The sequence below is a fragment of the Heteronotia binoei genome, chromosome 1, assembly GCF_032191835.1.
Source record: "Heteronotia binoei isolate CCM8104 ecotype False Entrance Well chromosome 1, APGP_CSIRO_Hbin_v1, whole genome shotgun sequence".
NCBI classification, from domain to species: Eukaryota; Metazoa; Chordata; class Lepidosauria; order Squamata; family Gekkonidae; genus Heteronotia; species Heteronotia binoei.
The window spans coordinates 277326681-277344082 of NC_083223.1; the positions used below are offsets into that span (position 1 = coordinate 277326681).

Genomic DNA, 17402 nt, shown 5'->3' on the forward strand with positions numbered 1-17402 from the left:
CCCCAAGCACCCAGAATACAGAGCATCACTGCCCCAGACAGAGTTCCATCGATACCCTGTGGCTAATAGCCACTGATGGAGCTCTGCTCCATATGTTCATCCAATCCCCTCTTGAAGCTGGCTGTGCTTGTAGCCGCCGCCACCTCCTGTGGCAGTGAATTCCATGTATTAATCACCCTTTGGGTGGAGAAGGACTTCCTTTGATCCGTTCTTACTCAACTGCTCAGCAATTTCATGGAATGCCCGTTGCTACTATTTTGTAAATGGAGAGAGCATGTTTCTTTCTAAGTTTCTGTACCTCCATGGTCCCGATCATTTCTGATATCTTCTGGGCCTAGAGCGGGGATTTATATGTGTGCGGAGGGGAGGTGTTTGTGAGTCTCCTGCATCGTGCAGGGGGTTGGACTAGATGACCCTGGAGGTTTCTTCCAGCTCTAGGACTCTATGATTGCCATGTTGGTCTGCCGTACAACAGCTAGTTTCGAGTGCAGGAGCAGCTTAGAGACCAGCCAGATTTTGCAGGACCCGCACTTTTAAGTGTTAACGCTGGTATCTGACGAAGAGAGCCTTGATTCTCGAAAGCTCGTACCCTGAGAATCCGGCGAATCTAAGACTTAGGTGATGCTGGACTCAAATCGAGGCCCTTTCAGGTGGTGTCTGAACCTCCCATCGCCCGCTGCGAGGTTTGCAAGAGGGATTCCCCCCCGGGCAGCTAAGGGTTAAGAGTTTCCAAAAGGGGCTCGGCCTGTGAGGTGGAAAAAGGCCAGGAAAGCCGCCTTGGGAATACAGCCAACGCCTCTCTGCCTTAGGGAGCACCATCTCCAGATAGGAACCAGATGGTCTGTCCAGCGCTCGCAGATGTTCCTGGCAGCTGTCTGGACCTCCGATCAAAGCTCATCCGCCAGCAGGGAAGAATGCTGAAGGAGGGAGGGGAGGAGTTGAACCACTCCAAAACCAGATATTCAGGACTTGGCTGTGCTGCGTCCAGTCTGCAGAAGGAATTTTCCGAGAAGCCGAGAGTGGCTGCAGAGTGATAAGAGCATGTTCAGAAGTTGCCTTGCACAGATGCACCGTGGCGTCACTCGGCAGATGAAAAGGCAGAGCTTTGGTCTTCCAGTTTGGTGCAGTGGTTAAGCGCGTGGAGAGCCAGTTTGGTGTAGTGGTTAAGTGTGCGCACTCTTATCTGGGAGAACCGGGTTTGATTCCCCACTCCTCCACTTGCATCTGCTGGTATGGCCTTGGGTCAGCCATAGCTCTGGCAGAGGTTGTCCTTGAAAGGGCAGCTGCTGGGAGAGCCCTCTCCAGCCCCACCCACCTCACAGAACATAAGAACATAAGAGAAGCCATGTTAGATCAGGCCAATGGCCCATCCAGTCCAACATTCTGTGTCACACAGCAGCCAAATATATATATACACACACACACACACTGTGGCTAATAGCCACTGATGGACCTCTGCTCCATATTTTTATCTAACCTCCTCTTGAAGGTGGCTATGCTTGTGGCTGCCACCACCTCCTGTGGCAGTGAATTCCACATGTTAATCACCCTTTGGGTGAAGAAGTACTTCCTTTTATCCGTTTTAACCGATACAGGGTGTCTGTTGTGGGGGAGAAAGGTAAAGGAGACTGTGAGCCGCTCTGAGACTCTTCCGAGTGGAGGGCGGGATATAAATCCAATATCATCATCATCTTCTTCTTCTTCTTTTTCTCTGGGAGGACCGGGTTTGATTCCCCACTCCTCCACTTGCAGCTGTTGGAATGGCCTGGGGTCAGCTGTAGCTCTGGCCGAGATGTTGTTGCAAGGGCAGTTTCTGTCAGAGCTCTCTCAGCCCCACCCACCTCCCAGGGTATCTGTTGTGGGGGAGGACGGTAAAGGCGTTTGTAAGCCACTCTGAGTGAGACTCTGGCTGTGATCACACACACTAAATAATGCACTTTCGGTCCACTTCCCAATTGGATTTTGCCAGTTTGCACAGTAAAATCCAGTTGGGAAGTGCATTGGAAGTGGATTGAAAGCACATTATTTAATCCGTGTGATTGCAGTCTTTGAGATTCAGAGTGAAGGGCGGGGTATAAATCCAATATCATCATCTTCAGAATCATCTTCTTTCCCCTGTTCCATTGTATGAGGAGTCTTTCTTTTGGGGCAATGCCAGTTTGGTTGGGGCCTAACCTGGAGGGTCCATGATTGTCAGATTTGAATGATAGAATCATAGAGTTGGAAGGGACTTCCAGGGTCATCTAGTCCAACCCCCTGCACAATGCAGGGAATTCACAAACACCTCCTTCTAAATTCACAGGATCTTCATTGCTGTCAGATGTCCATCTAGCCTCTGATTCAAAACCTCCAAGGAAGGAGAGCCCACCATCTCCCAAGGAGGAAGCCTGTTCTAGTGAGGAACCGCTCTAAACTCACTAACATCTCCCCCTAAATTCACAGGATCTTCATTGCTGTCAAATGGCCATCTAGCCTCTGTCTAAAAACCTCCAAGGAAGGAGAGAGTCCACCACCTCCCGAGGAGGAAGCCTGTTCCACTGAGGAACCGCTCTTAACAGTCATAGAATCATAGAATTGGAAGAGACCTCCAGGGTCACTTAGTCCAGCCCCCTACAGAATGCAGGAAACTCACAAATACCTCCCCCTAAATTCACAGGATCTTCATTGCTGTCAAATGGCCATCTAGCCTCTGTTTCAAAACCTCCAAGGAAGGAGAGAGCCCACCACCTCCCGAGGAGGAAGCCTGTTCCACTGAGGAACCGCTCTTAACAGTCATAGAATCATAGAATTGGAAGAGACCTCCACGGTCATCTAGTCCAGCCCCCTACAGAATGCAGGAAACTCACAAATACCTCCCCCCTAAATTCACAGGATCTTCATTGCTGTCAGATGGCCATCTAGCCTCTGTTTCAAAACCTCCAAGGAAGGAGAGCCCACCACCTCCCGAGGAGGAAGCCTGTTCCACTGAGGAACCGCTCTTAACAGTCACAGAATCACAGAATTGGAAGAGACCTCCAGGGTCATCTAGTCCAACCCTCTGCACGATGCAGGAAACTCAGAAAGACCTCCCCCTAAATTCACAGGCTCCTCATCGCTGTCAGATGGCCATCTAGCCTCTGTTGAAAAGCCTCCAAGGAAGGAGAGCCCACCACCTCCCAAGGAGGAAGCCTGTGGAAACTTAGAATCATAGAATCCTAGAGTTGGAAGGGACCTCCAGGGTCATCTAGTCCAACCCCCTGCACAAGGCAGGAAACTCACAAACACCTCCCCCTAAATTCACAGGCTCCTCATCGCTGTCAGATGGCCATCTAGCCTCTGTTTGAAAACCTCCAAGGAAGGAGAGCCCACCACCTCCCAAGGAAGCCTGTGGAAACTTAGAATCATAGAAGCATAGATTTGGAAGGGACCTCCAGGTTCATCTAGTCTAACCCCCTGCACAAGGCAGGAAACCCACAAATACCTCCCCCTAAATTCACAGGATCCTCATTGCTGTAAGATGGCCATCTAGCCTCTGTTTAAAAACCTCCAAGGAAGGAGAGCCCACCACCTCTCAAGGAGGAAGCCTGTTCCACTGAGGAACCACTCTAATGGTCAGGAAGTTCTTCCCCCTAATTCACAGGATCCTCATTGCTGTCAGTTGGCCATCTAGCTTCTGTTGAAAAACCTCCAAGGAAGGAGAGCCCACCACCTCCCAAGGAGGAAGCCTGTTCCACTGAGGAACCGCTCTTAACAGTCATAGAATCCTAGAATTGGAAGAGACCTCCAGGGTCATCTAGTCCAGCCCCCTGCACAATGCAGGAAACTCACAAACACCTCCCCCTAAATTCACAGGATCTTCATTGCTGTCAGATGGCCATCTAGCCTCTCTTTAAAAACCTCCAAAGAAGGAGAGCCCACCACCTCCCGAGGAGGAAGCCTGTTCCACTGAGGAACCGCTCTATCGGTCAGGATGTTCTTCCCAATGTTGAGCCGGAAACTCTTTTGATTTCGTTTCAACCCATTGAAAAGCTAAGCAGGGTCAGCTTTGGTTACTCCTTGGATGGGAGACCTCCAAGGAAGTCCTGGGTTGCTACGCAGAGGCAGGCAACGACAAATTACCTCCGCTTAGCTCTTGTCGTGGCTTGGATAGCCGAGGCTAGCCGCCTCTCGTCAAATCTGAGAATCCAAGCAAGGTCAACCCGGGTTATTCTTTGGATGGGAGACCTCCAAGGAAGTCCTGGGTTGCTACGCAGAGGGAGGCAGTGACCCACCATCTCTGCTTATTTCTTACCCTGGCCGGGATAGTCAAAAGCAACCCAATGCAAGAAAGGAGAGCCCCAGCCAAGTGAGGCCTGCTTGGGCTTGCTAGAGATCCGGCCAGCCCAAGCAGGCCTTCCTCGCCTGGGGCTCTCCTGGTCTGGCCCCCCCTCCCAAGTCAAAAGGCCAGCAAGTCATCCCCCACCCAAAATCACTTAAGAAGTGAAGAAAGGGTGGCACAGGCTTCTCCAGGGGTTAATGAGGGCTGCTGGGAGTGTGGGCAAAGCCCCTGGTGTCTGGCTTGCTGGCTGCCTGCTCTCCTCATCCAGGGATAGTTATGCAGCTGCACCTACCATTCAATGGACAAGGTAGGTGGGGAGAAAGAGTGGGAACCATCAGAAAGGTTCGGGAGCTGCGCTCCGCTGAGCTCCTGCTGAATCTGAGGCCTGCAAAGACCCATCAAACAACAAACAGCACATAACATCCATATAGCAATATGTACAGCTCAAGATAAAACACAATTAAAATCCGGCCTATCGTTTCCAGAATTGTCGAGTGTGGAATATTAGGCTTAAAAGAATTAAGTCTTTCCACCTAGCAGCTGTTTCCGATGTCTTGCACTATAAACGATGTCACCTTTCAGGTAGTGTCATGGTCTCTGTCTGCTAAAAGCTTCTCTAAATAAAAGCTGATGTTTCTCCCTGGAAACTGGCTACAGATCGCTGTTCTATAAATAGCTAGAATGCTCTGGTAGGCTATTGATTATCGTAGCGCAAGGGATAGCGGAACTCTGCTATGCAATGTGGGATGACGGATGGTGGGTGAACTGGCAGAGACTGACCAAGAGAGAGATCTTGGGGTCGTGGTAGGTAACTCACTGAAAATGTCGAGACAGTGTGCATTTGCAATAAAAAAGGCCAACGCCATGCTGGGAATTATTAGGAACGGAATTGAAATCAAATCAGACAGTATCATAATGCCCCTGTATTAATAGATGGTGCGGTCTCCTTTGGAATACTGTCACTGCACCTCAAAAAAAATATTATAGCTTTGAGAATAGTCAGAAAAGGGCAACTAGGTTGGCACACTTTCCTTGTGAAGAAAGGTTAAAACACTTGGGGCTCTTTAGCCTGGAGAAACGTTGACGGACGGGTGACATGATAGAAGCTTACAAGATTATGCATGGGATAGGGAAGGTAGAGAAAGAAGTCCTTTTCTCCCTTTCTCACAATACGGGAACTCATGGACATTCAGTGGAATTGCTGAGCAGTTGGGTTAGAACTCATAAAAGGAAGTCCTTCTTCACCCAAAAGGGTGATTAACACGTGGAATTCACTGCCACAGGAGGTGGTGGCGGCTCCAAGCATAGCCACCTTCAAGAGGGGATTGGATAAAAATATGGAGCAGAGGTCCATCAGTAGCTATTAGCCACAGTGTATTGTTGGAACTCTGTCTGGGGCAGTGATGCTCTGTATTCTTGGTGCTTCTGGGGGGGGGGGGCACAGTGGGAGGGCTTCTAGTGTCCTGCCCCCACTGATGGACCTCCTGATGGCACTTTGGTTTTTTGGCCACTGTGTGACACAGAGCATTGGACTGGATGGGCCATTGGCCTGATCCAACATGGCTTCTCTTATGTTCTTATGTGACACAGAGTGTTGGACTGGATGGGCCGTTGGCCTGATCCAACATGGCTTCCCTTATGTTCTTATGTGTGACACAGAGTGTTGGACTGGATGGGCCACTGGCCTGATCCAACATGGCTTCTCTTATGTTCTTATGTGACACAGAGTGTTGGACTGGATGGGCCGTTGGCCTGATCCAACATGGCTTCCCTTATGTTCTTATGTGTGACACAGAGTGTTGGACTGGATGGGCCACTGGCCTGATCCAACAGGGCTTCTCTTATGTTCTTATGTGACACGGAGTGTTGGACTGGATGGGCCATTGACCTGATCCAACAGGGCTTCTCTTCTGTTCTTATGTGACACAGAGTGTTGGACTGGATGGGCCACTGGCCTGATCCAACATGGCTTCTCTTATGTTCTTATGTGACACGGAGTGTTGGACTGAGTGGCCATTGACCTGATCCAACAGGGCTTCTCTTCTGTTCTTATGTGACACAGAGTGTTGGACTGGATGGGCCACTGGCCTGATCCAACAGGGCTTCTCTTATGTTCTTATGTGACACGGAGTGTTGGACCGGATGGGCCATTGACCTGATCCAACAGGGCTTCTCTTCTGTTCTTATGTGACACAGAGTGTTGGACTGGATGGGCCACTGGCCTGATCCAACAGGGCTTCTCTTATGTTCTTATGTGACACGGAGTATTGGACTGGATGGGCCATTGACCTGATCCAACAGGGCTTCTCTTCTGTTCTTATGTGACACAGAGTGTTGGACTGGAGGGGCCACTGGCCTGATCCAACAGGGCTTCTCTTATGTTCTTATGTGACACAGAGTGTTGGACTGGATGGGCCACTGGCCTGATCCAACATGGCTTCTCTTATGTTCTTATGTGGCACAGCACGTTGGAATGGATGGGCCGTTGGCGTGATCCAACATGGCTTCTCTTATGTTCTTATGTGACACAGAGTGTTGGACTGGAGGGGCCATTGGCCTGATCCAACAGGGCTTCTCTTCTGTTCTTATGTGACACAGAGTGTTGGAATGGATGGGCCGTTGGCGTGATCCAACATGGCTTCTCTTATGTTCTTAGGGGAAGAGCCATAAGTCAGTTGCAACTTCCCGGCCCTTTCCCCCACTGGTTTCATTGGGGTGGATCTGGTCCAGGAACAATGTTGTTTCCTTCAGAGTAAGGAGCTTTGGCTGGTGCGAGAAGCTCTTGGGTGAGGAAGAAGCTCCTCTTGTCGAGGGCAAAGTTCTCCCGCCAGCAGAACGAATCCGCTTGGTGTTTGGAGAAACGGCTTAATCTCTCAATTGCCGTCTTGCGGTTTTGGTGCTAATTGGGGCTCGACTATTCGGTAACTCCCAGCAGAGGTTTGGCTTCGGAGGTATGACCCTGAGGCTCTGTTTTCGGATGTTTTATTGCGATTGGGGTGGGTTGAATTGCTTTTAACAGGCTGCTGTTCCGTAAAAACGGGTTTGCAATAGGACTGCACAAAGCCTGGCGTTGAAAGAAAGCGTCACCGATGCAAAATCTGCAGTGAGGATAATAGTGCAATCTTTACAATGCTCTTTCGTAAAATTCCTCTCCGGTCCTTATCGGCCACCAGTGGCTCGCTCTTCGGCAGGTTGTTTTGTAGCGGGAACTCCTTTGCATATTAGGCCACACCCCCTGATGCAGCCGATCCTCCTGAAGCTTACGGTAGTCTCTGTACGAAGAGCCCTGTAAGCTCTTGGAGGATTGGCTACATCCGGGGTGTGTGGCCTAATAGGCAAAGGAGTTCCTGCTACAATAGAAAACCCTGATCTTCAGTGCGGACTCTTATCTGGGAGAACCAGGTTTGATTCCCCACTCCTCCACTTACGGTTGCTGGAATAGTCTTGGGTCAGCCATAGCTCTCACAGGAGTTGTCCTTGAAAGGGCCACTTCTGTGAGAGCTCTCTCAGCTCCACCCACCTCACAGGGTGTCTGTTGTGTGGGGGAGGGGGAGACATAGGAGATTGTTAGCCTCTCTGAGTCTCTGATTCAGAGAGAAGGGTGGGGTATAAATCTGCAGTCGTCGTCTTCTTCTAAAGAAACAAGGTTGTTGGAGTTCATTTTACCTGCCCGTCCTCCAAGGAGTTGAAGGTGGTGTGCATGCTTCCTTTCTCCTTCAGTTTTTTCCGTGTGGTGTTGCCAAAGTGCGCTGTGACACACACACACCCCGAAGGAGAGCTAAAGAAGTTGCCACACTCGCAGTCCCTGACACAGTACCCGTCAGTGTGCTCTCGCTCCCTTGGCCCCAAAGCAAACACCCCATTTCACTCTCATTGGAAGGCCTCAGGGCTCAGTGGTAGAGTATCTGCTTGGCATGCAGAAGGTCCCAGGTTCGATACCCAGCATCTCCAGTTAAAAGGACCAAGCAGGAGGTGATGGGAAAGACCTCAGCCTGAGACCCTGGAGAGCCATGGAGAGGGGCCATAGCTCAGTGGTAGAGCATCTGCTTGGCATGCAGAAGGTCCCAGGTTCGATCCCCAGCATCTCAGGTTAAAAGGACAAAGCAGGAGGTGATGGGAAAGACCTCAGCCTGAGACCTTGGAGAGCAGCTGCCAAGTCTGTATAGACCAGGGGTGTCAAACATGTGGCCCGGGGGCCAAATCAGGCCCCCGGAGGGCTCCTATCAGGCTCCTGAGAAACTGGCAATCATCTGCTTCCTTCTCCCTCTCTCTTGCTTCCTTCCTTATCACAGACCCGGCCGAATTGGCAAACTACCGACCGGTCTCTAATTTACCGTTTTTAGGTAAAATAATAAAGAGGGCAGTGGCGTCACAGTTGCAGAGCTTTCTGGATGACGCTTCCATCCTAGACCCTTGCCAGTCCGGCTTTCGCCCGGGTTATGGGACGGAGACGGTACTGGTCGCCCTGGTGGATGATCTCCAACGGCACCTGGATCGGGGCGGTGTGGTGGTGCTGATGTTGCTGGACCTGTCGGCTGCGTTCGACACGGTCGACCATCGGCTACTGACCCGCCGCCTCGCCGATGTAGGGGTGAGGGGGTCTGCCCTGCAATGGCTCTCCTCCTTCCTCGAGGATCGGGGACAAAGGGTGGCAATTGGGGGCGAGCGGTCCCAGAGGCGCACACTGGATTGTGGAGTGCCTCAGGGGGCAATTCTCTCACCAATGCTATTTAATATCTATGTGCGCCCCCTTGCCCAGATTGCCAGGAGACATGGACTTGGGTTCCATCAATATGCAGATGACACCCAACTCTACCTGCTGATGGACGGCCGGCCTGACTGCGTCCCAGAGAATTTAGACCGGGCCTTGCAGGATATGGCAACTTGGTTGAGGAGGAGCGGGCTGAAATTGAATCCAGCGAAGACAGAAGTCCTTTGTCTGGGTCGGGGCGCTCGGGAAGGGGATATACCTCTCCCGGTCTTCGACGGGGCGGGTTAAGAGCCTGGGAGTTTTACTGGAGCCTTCACTATCAATGGAGGCCCAGATTGCAGCCACTGCCAAGTCAGCCTTTTTCCATCTAAGGCGGGCAAAGCAGTTGGCTCCCTTCCTAGAGCGCCAAGATCTGGCAACGGTGCTTCATGCAACGGTCACCTCGAGACTGGATTACTGCAATGCCCTCTACATGGGGCTGCCTCTGTATCGAACCCGGAAGCTGCAGCTGGTGCAGAATGCAGCGGCTAGACTGTTGTTGGGGCTTCCTAAATGGGGAGCACATACAGCCTGGGACTGGGCGAGCTGCACTGGCTGCCAGTTATATACCGGGTCCGTTACAAAGTGCTGGTCATTACCTTTAAAGCCCTATATGGTCAAGGACCTGCCTACCTTAGGGACCGTCTCTCCCCATATGAACCCCAGAGATCACTGAGGTCAGCCGGGAAAAACTTGTTGACTACCCCCGGACCGAGAGAGATGAAGCTGCAAAGCACCTGTAACCGGGCCTTCTCCTCTATAGCCCCGAGCCTATGGAACCAACTTCCAGAGGAAATGCGGGCCCTGCGGGATCTTGAACAATTCCGCAGGGCCTGCAAGACCTTCCTCTTCCGACTGGCTTTCCGCTGATGAAAAAGGAAATTGCTAATGAAAACCGCCATCATAAAAAACAAACATGGCATTAGCACTTTTTATCAATTAATCTCAACTAATTTTAAAGACTTAACCAGAATTTTAATTGAAATGTTTATAATGATTGAATGTGATTTTATTCATCTCTGTATAATTGAAACTTGAATGGTGCTGTTAGCCGCCATGAGCCTGCTCCGGCGGGGAGGGCGGGATACAAATAAAACTTCGTTGGTGTTGTTGTTGTAGCTTGCTTTGCAAGGCTTGCTCAATCACCACAGGAGCTTATAGAGCAAGGCCTCAATTTTCTCCATTGGCTGAGGCTCCTCCCTTGGGGAGGAAGGGGGGGAGGGAGAGCTTGCTTCGCCAGACTCTCTCAATCGCACAAGCAGAGCTACTGAGCCAAGCTTCTCTTCCTTCTATTGGCTGAGGCTCCTCCCCCTCCTGGTCCCCTGGGAAAGGAATGAAAGAGCCAGAGCTTCCTTTGCCCAGTTCCCTGGATCCCATGGAAGAGAAATATATTGCTAGCGGACTCTAACCTCCAATTTACGTATGATTGCTCCAGATTTCTGCCAGGAAAATTCGCGACGATTTTGTAAAGGAGGGACTTTTGAAGTCCACCGTATTTATCCTTTTTGTATATTTTAAAATTTGGCAAAGCTCTTTTTTCCCGAATATCTTTACTCTGCTGATAACAGCCACGCCTAAATGTTTGAGTACCTCGTACGATGGGACTTGAATGGATTGCCTTCTTAAATTGTTTGTATTGCTTATATACCGTCATTCTAAATAATCTGGATAGGATACAAAGAAAGCGCCTTTAAGACCGAGGAGTGCTAACGTTTTAAGCGTGTTTTTATTTTAAGCTTTTTAAAAAAAAAAATCTTTAATTGTGTTTGTTTGGTGTCCCTTGTCAAGTTGATATCTCTGCTACCTGGCATTACATTTTATGACGTACGTGGCAGGCACCACAAGGTCTCATTTATGATAATGATGATATTGGATTTATATGGATGATGATAATGATTATATTGGCCCTCCACTCTGAATCGGCTCACAATCTCCTTTATCTTCCTGCCCCACAACAGGACACCCTGTGAGGTAGATGAAGATATTGGATTTATATCCCGCCTCCACTCCGAAGAGTCTCAGAGCGGCTCACGATCTCCTTTACCTTCCTCCCCCACAACAGACACCCTGTGAGGTAGATGAAGATATTGGATTTATATCCCGCCCTCCACTCCGAAGAGTCTTAGAGCGGCTCACGATCTCCTTTCCCTTCCTCCCCCACAACAGATACCCTGTGAGGTAGATGAAGATATTGGATTTATATCCCGCCCTCCACTCCGAAGAGTCTCAGAGCGGCTCACAATCTCTTTTACCTTCCTCCCCCACAACAGACACCCTGTGAGGTAGATGAAGATATTGGATTTAGATCCTGCCCTCCACTCCGAAGATCACAATCTCCTTTACCTTCCTCCCCCACAACAGACACCCTGTGAGGTAGATGAAGATATTGGATTTATATCCCGCCCTCCACTCCAAAGAGTCTCAGAGCGGCTCACGATCTCCTTTACCTTCCTCCCCCACAACAGACACCCTGTGAGGTAAATGAAGATATTGGATTTATATCCCGCCCTCCACTCCGAAGAGTCTCAGAGCGGCTCACAATCTCCTTTCCCTTCCTCCCCCACAACAGACACCCTGTGAGGTAGATGAAGATATTGGATTTATATCCCGCCCTCCACTCCGAAGAGTCTCAGAGCGGCTCACGATCTCCTTTACCTTCCTCCCCCACAACAGACACCCTGTGAGGTAGATGAAGATATTGGATTTATATCCCGCCCTCCACTCCGAAGAGTCTTAGAGCGGCTCACGATCTCCTTTCCCTTCCTCCCCCACAACAGATACCCTGTGAGGTAGATGAAGATATTGGATTTATATCCCGCCCTCCACTCCGAAGAGTCTCAAAGCGGCTCACAATCTCTTTTACCTTCCTCCCCCACAACAGACACCCTGTGAGGTAGATGAAGATATTGGATTTATATCCTGCCCTCCACTCCGAAGATCACAATCTCCTTTACCTTCCTCCCCCACAACAGACACCCTGTGAGGTAGATGAAGATATTGGATTTATATCCCGCCCTCCACTCCAAAGAGTCTCAGAGCAGCTCACGATCTCCTTTACCTTCCTCCCCCACAACAGACACCCTGTGAGGTAAATGAAGATATTGGATTTATATCCCGCCCTCCACTCCGAAGAGTCTCAGAGCGGCTCACAATCTCCTTTCCCTTCCTCCCCCACAACAGACACCCTGTGAGGTAGATGAAGATATTGGATTTATATCCCGCCCTCCACTCCGAAGAGTCTCAGAGCGGCCCAGAAACTGCTTTCCCTCCTTCCCCCACAACAGACACCCTGTGAGGTAGATGAAGATATTGGATTTATATCCCGCCCTCCACTCCAAAGAGTCTCAGAGCAGCTCACAATCTCCTTCCCCTTCCTCCCCCACAACAGACACCCTATGAGGTAGATGAAGATATTGGATTTATATCCCGCCCTCCACTCCGAAGAGTCTCAGAGCGGCTCACAATCTCCTTTCCCTTCCTCCCCCACAACAGACACCCTGTGAGGTAGATGAAGATATTGGATTTATATCCCGCCCTCCACTCCGAAGAGTCTCAGAGCGGCCCACAAACTGCTTTCCCTTCTTCCCCCACAACAGACACCCTGTGAGGTAGATGAAGATATTGGATTTATATCCCGCCCTCCACTCCGAAGAGTCCCAGAGCGGCTCACCATCTCCTTTGCCTTCCTCCCCCACAACAGACACTCTGTGAGGTAGATGAAGATATTGGATTTATATCCCGCCCTCCACTCTGAAGAGTCTCAGAGCAGCTCACAATCTCCTTTCCCTTCCTCCCCCACAACAGACACCCTGTGAGGTGGGTGGGGCTGGAGAGGGCTCTCACAGCAGCTGCCCTTTCAAGGACAACCTCTGCCAGAGCTATGGCTGACCCAAGACCATTCCAGCAGATGCAAGTGGAGGAGTGAGGAAAGAGTCCCGCACTTTACCACTACACCAGACTGGCTCTCAGATCCGGCCGGATCCAGCCCTCATAACAAATGAGTTTGACCCTCCTGGTATAGACAATACTCAGTAATGATGGATCGCTCTCTCTCTCTCTCTCTCTCTTTCTCTCTCTCTCTGGAGCTAGGCAAGTACCCAAGATCAACGCCAAGATGCCCTCTCAGCTAGAACACGCCATGGAAACAGTCATGTTTACGTTTCACAGATTCGCCGGCGACAAGAACTATCTAACGAAGGAAGACCTTCGGCAGCTGATGGAGAAGGAAGTCCCGGGATATATGGAAGTGAGTGGATGCTACAGAATCTTCACAAATGCAAAGTCATAGAGGGGTGTATGGGAGGAGAGCGGGGGGTGCTGGGTGGGAAGTGTCTCCCCTACTCTATGCTATTCTCATTATATATATCAGACTACACTGGGCCACTTTGGTTCCCATCTAGGGCTTTTTTTTGTAGGAAAAGCCTAGCAGGAACTCACTTGCATAGTAGGGTAGGGTCAGTCACAAGTTCTCACAGAGCTGTTCCTCTCCAGAGCAGTTTCTGTCAGAGCTCTCTCAGCCCCACTGACCTCACAGGGTGTCTGTTGTGGGGAGAGGAAGAAAAAGGGACTGTAAGCCACTTGGAGACTCCTTCAGGTAGTGGAGGGTGGGGTATAAAAACCAACTCCTCCTCCTTTCTCTTCTTATAACTCACCCACAATCACAATCACAATCTCCTTTACCTTCCTGTTGTGGGGGAGGAAGGTAGAAGAGATTGTGAGCCGCTCTGAGACTCTTCGGAGTGGAGGGCGGGATATAAATCCAATATCTTCATCTACCTCACAGGGTGTCTGTTGTGGGGGAGGAAGGGAAAGGAGATTGTGAGCCCCTCTGAGACTCTTCGGAGTGGAGGGCGGGATATAAATCCAATATCTTCATCTACCTCACAGGGTGTCTGTTGTGGGGGAGGAAGGTAGAAGAGATTGTGAGCCGCTCTGAGACTCTTCGGAGTGGAGGGCGGGATATAAATCCAATATCTTCATCTACCTCACAGGGTGTCTGTTGTGGGGGAGGAAGGGAAAGGAGATTGTGAGCTGCTCTGAGACTCTTCGGAGTGGAGGGTGGGATATAAATCCAAGGGAAATGGCAACCACAGCAACTAAGTGTTCATGTTTATATATTAACATGAATGCGCTCTGGAGATGAGATGCGTCATTCCATTCACTCCGTCTCTTTATGAACTTGGAGAATAACAATGCTAGCAATTTGCACTGGCTGGAATTTAACCAAGCCATTCCCCAAAGGCAAAAACCAGAGAGTTGGGTGCATCCAGAACACACCCTTGTAGATGAGGCCGTTGGATTCTGCTTAAATCAGAGGTCTCAACCAGTGTTCCCACTAAGCTGAGTTAGTGTGAGCTAGCTCATTGGGGGTTTTTAGCCTCCTGCTTACCCGTTTTTGTCTTAACTCAGGAAAAATGGCCCCAGAGCAAGCTGATCGATGCCGTAACTCACAGCATTAATGCCAGCAGCTCACAAAGTAGACTTTTTGCTCACAAGACTCCACAGCTTAGTGGGGGCATTGGTCCCAAAATGATGTCTGTGGGCATCGCGGTCCCTGCTGATACCCTTCCTGGTGCCTGCCACATGTTTTAAGAAAGTGGGTGGAACCACGCGTGGCTTTTGCCTAACAAGGTTTCTGATTGGCCAGTGGAGATTTGGATAGCCACTGCCACCACAGCAGAGGGAGTCTTCACTGTGTGACTGAGCACAAGCTGTGGCAGCCATTTTATAGCTGGCTCCACCTCCAGCAGCCATTTTGTGGCAGCCATGTTGCGTCTGCCCTCGCCACCTTGGGCCAGAATCCCAAAAGTGCCTACAGGTTCACAAAGGTTGGCGGTAGTGTTCCCTCTAAGCTGAGTTGGTGTGAGCTAGCTCACAATTTTTTAGCCTCCGCCTCACACGTTTTTGTCTTACCTCAGGAAGGATGGCCCTAGAACAAACTAATGGATGCAGCAGCTCACAGCTTTAACGCCAGTAGCTCATGAAGGAGAATTTTTGCTCACATGCCTCCACAGCTTTGAGGGAGTATTGGTTGGGGACCTCGTGATTTAAACCAAATCCCCTCCTCTTCTCCCACCCCTTTTCTGTTTCTGTTTTCAGAACCAGAAAGACCCAATGGCCATTGAGAGGATCATGAAGAACATCGAGGAGTGCCGGGACGGGAAGATAACCTTCGAGGGGTACCTCTCTCTGTTTGCCGGCCTGACCAACGGCTGCAACGAATATTACGTAAAGAAAATGAAGCCAGTGGGGAAGAAATACTGAGAAGGTGGAACGCTGCTTTCCGTTTCCCTGGAGCACTGATCCCACGCAGTATGGCGCCAGCAGCCCCATGAGGTTTGGCCCAATAACCGCCAGAGAACATACCTATCCCTCCAGAGCTAACCCAAGTCTGCTTAAATGTGCCCCCTTATGCCTCAAATGTAACCAGAGGTGGGCACAAGAGAATCGCAAATTTTCGTCCCTGCCGCCCCGGTCCTTACACCTTTTCCCTCCAAAATGTTGGAACCACCAAATCACCGTTCCTGTAACAGCCAGAAACCAATGCGTTGGCTTGCCATTACTGTATACTGTATTCTATGCTTGGGCTATGAAATAAAGCATTTTGGAATGGAGGGCTTTTTAAAAAACAAACAAACCGGTGTGTGTATGTGTTATTCTTCGGGGTTGGAAGGGGAAGGTGAGGCCATGGGGTCAAAAGTTTAAAAATGTGATGTGAAGTGAAAACTCTTTATCCGATGAAGAAAGGTTAAAGCGCTCGGGGCTCTTTAACGTGGAGAAATGATGACAGAAGGGTGACATGATAGAGATTTACAAGATTATGCATGGGATAGAGAAGGTAGAAAAAGAAGTTCTTTTCTCCTGTTCTCACAATACAAGAATTCATGAGCCGTGAAATTGCTGAGCAGTCGGTTTAGAACGGATAAAAGGAAGTCCTTCTTCACCCAAAGGGCGATTAACACATGGAATTCACTGGCACAGGAGGTGGTGGAAGCTACAAGCATAGACAGCTTTAAGAGGCGATTGGATAAACATCTGGAGCAGAGGTCCATCAGTAGCTATTAGCCAAAGGGTATTGATGGAACTCTCTGTCTGGGGCAGTGATGCTCTGCATTCTGGGTGCTTGAGAGGTGCAACAGTGAGAGGGCTTTTAGTGTCCTGGTCCCGCTAGTGGATCTCCTGATGGCCCCTGGTTTTTTGGCCATTGTGTGACACAGAATGTTGGACTTCATGGACCATTGGCCTGATCCAACATGCCTTCTGTTATGTTCTTATGTGACACAGAATGTTGGACTGGATGGGCCACTGGCCTGATCCAACATGGCTTCTCTTATGTGACACACATTGCTGGACTGGATGGGCCATTGGCCTGATCCAACATGGCTTCTCTTATGTGACACAGAATGTTGGACTGGATGGGCCACTGGCCTGATCCAACATGGCTTCTCTTATGTTCTTATGTGACACAGAGTGCTGGACTGGATGGGCCATTGGCCTGATCCAACATGGCTTCTCTTATGTTCTTATGTGACACAGAGTGCTGGACTGGATGGGCCACTGGCCTGATCCAACATGGCTTCTCTTATGTTCTTATGTGACACAGAATGTTGGACCGGATGGGCCACTGGCCTGATCCAACATGGCTTCTCTTATGTTCTTATGTGACACAGAGTGTTGGACTGGATGGGCCATTGGCCTGATCCAACATGGCTTCTCTTATGTTGTTATGACACAGAGTGTTGGACTGGATGGGCCATTGGCCTGATCCAACAGGGCTTCTCTTATGTTCTTATGTGACACAGAGTGTTGGACTGGATGGGCCACTGGCCTGATCCAAGATGGCTTCTCTTATGTTCTTATGTGACACAGAGTGCTGGACTGGATGGGCCACTGGCCTGATCCAACATGGCTTCTCTTATGTTCTTATGTGACACAGAATGTTGGACCGGATGGGCCACTGGCCTGATCCAACATGGCTTCTCTTATGTTCTTATGTGACACAGAGTGTTGGACTGGATGGGCCATTGGCCTGATCCAACATGGCTTCTCTTATGTTGTTATGACACAGAGTGTTGGACTGGATGGGCCATTGGCCTGATCCAACAGGGCTTCTCTTATGTTCTTATGTGACACAGAGTGTTGGACTGGATGGGCCACTGGCCTGATCCAAGATGGCTTCTCTTATGTTCTTATGTGACACAGAGTGCTGGACTGGATGGGCCACTGGCCTGATCCAACATGGCTTCTCTTATGTTCTTATGTGACACAGAATGTTGGACTGGATGGGCCATTGGCCTGATCCAACATGGCTTCTCTTATGTTCTTATGTGACACAGAATGTTGGACCGGATGGGC

At 50.0% G+C, this 17402-nt stretch overlaps 1 protein-coding gene across 2 annotated transcripts in view; it reads left to right on the forward strand.

The window, feature by feature from the left end:
• The window catches only part of S100A10 (S100 calcium binding protein A10), a 52510-nt gene extending 36826 nt beyond the window's left edge, over nt 1-15684 (forward strand). For both annotated transcript variants that reach the window (XM_060256043.1, XM_060256051.1), the window contains exons 2-3: nt 13142-13293; nt 15147-15684. In XM_060256043.1, coding sequence (XP_060112026.1) covers nt 13162-13293; nt 15147-15311 — 297 coding nt within the window. In that variant the 5' untranslated portion in view covers nt 13142-13161 and the 3' untranslated portion in view covers nt 15312-15684. The remainder of the gene's footprint in view (nt 1-13141; nt 13294-15146) is intronic.
• The last annotated feature ends 1718 nt before the right edge of the window (nt 15685-17402 follow it).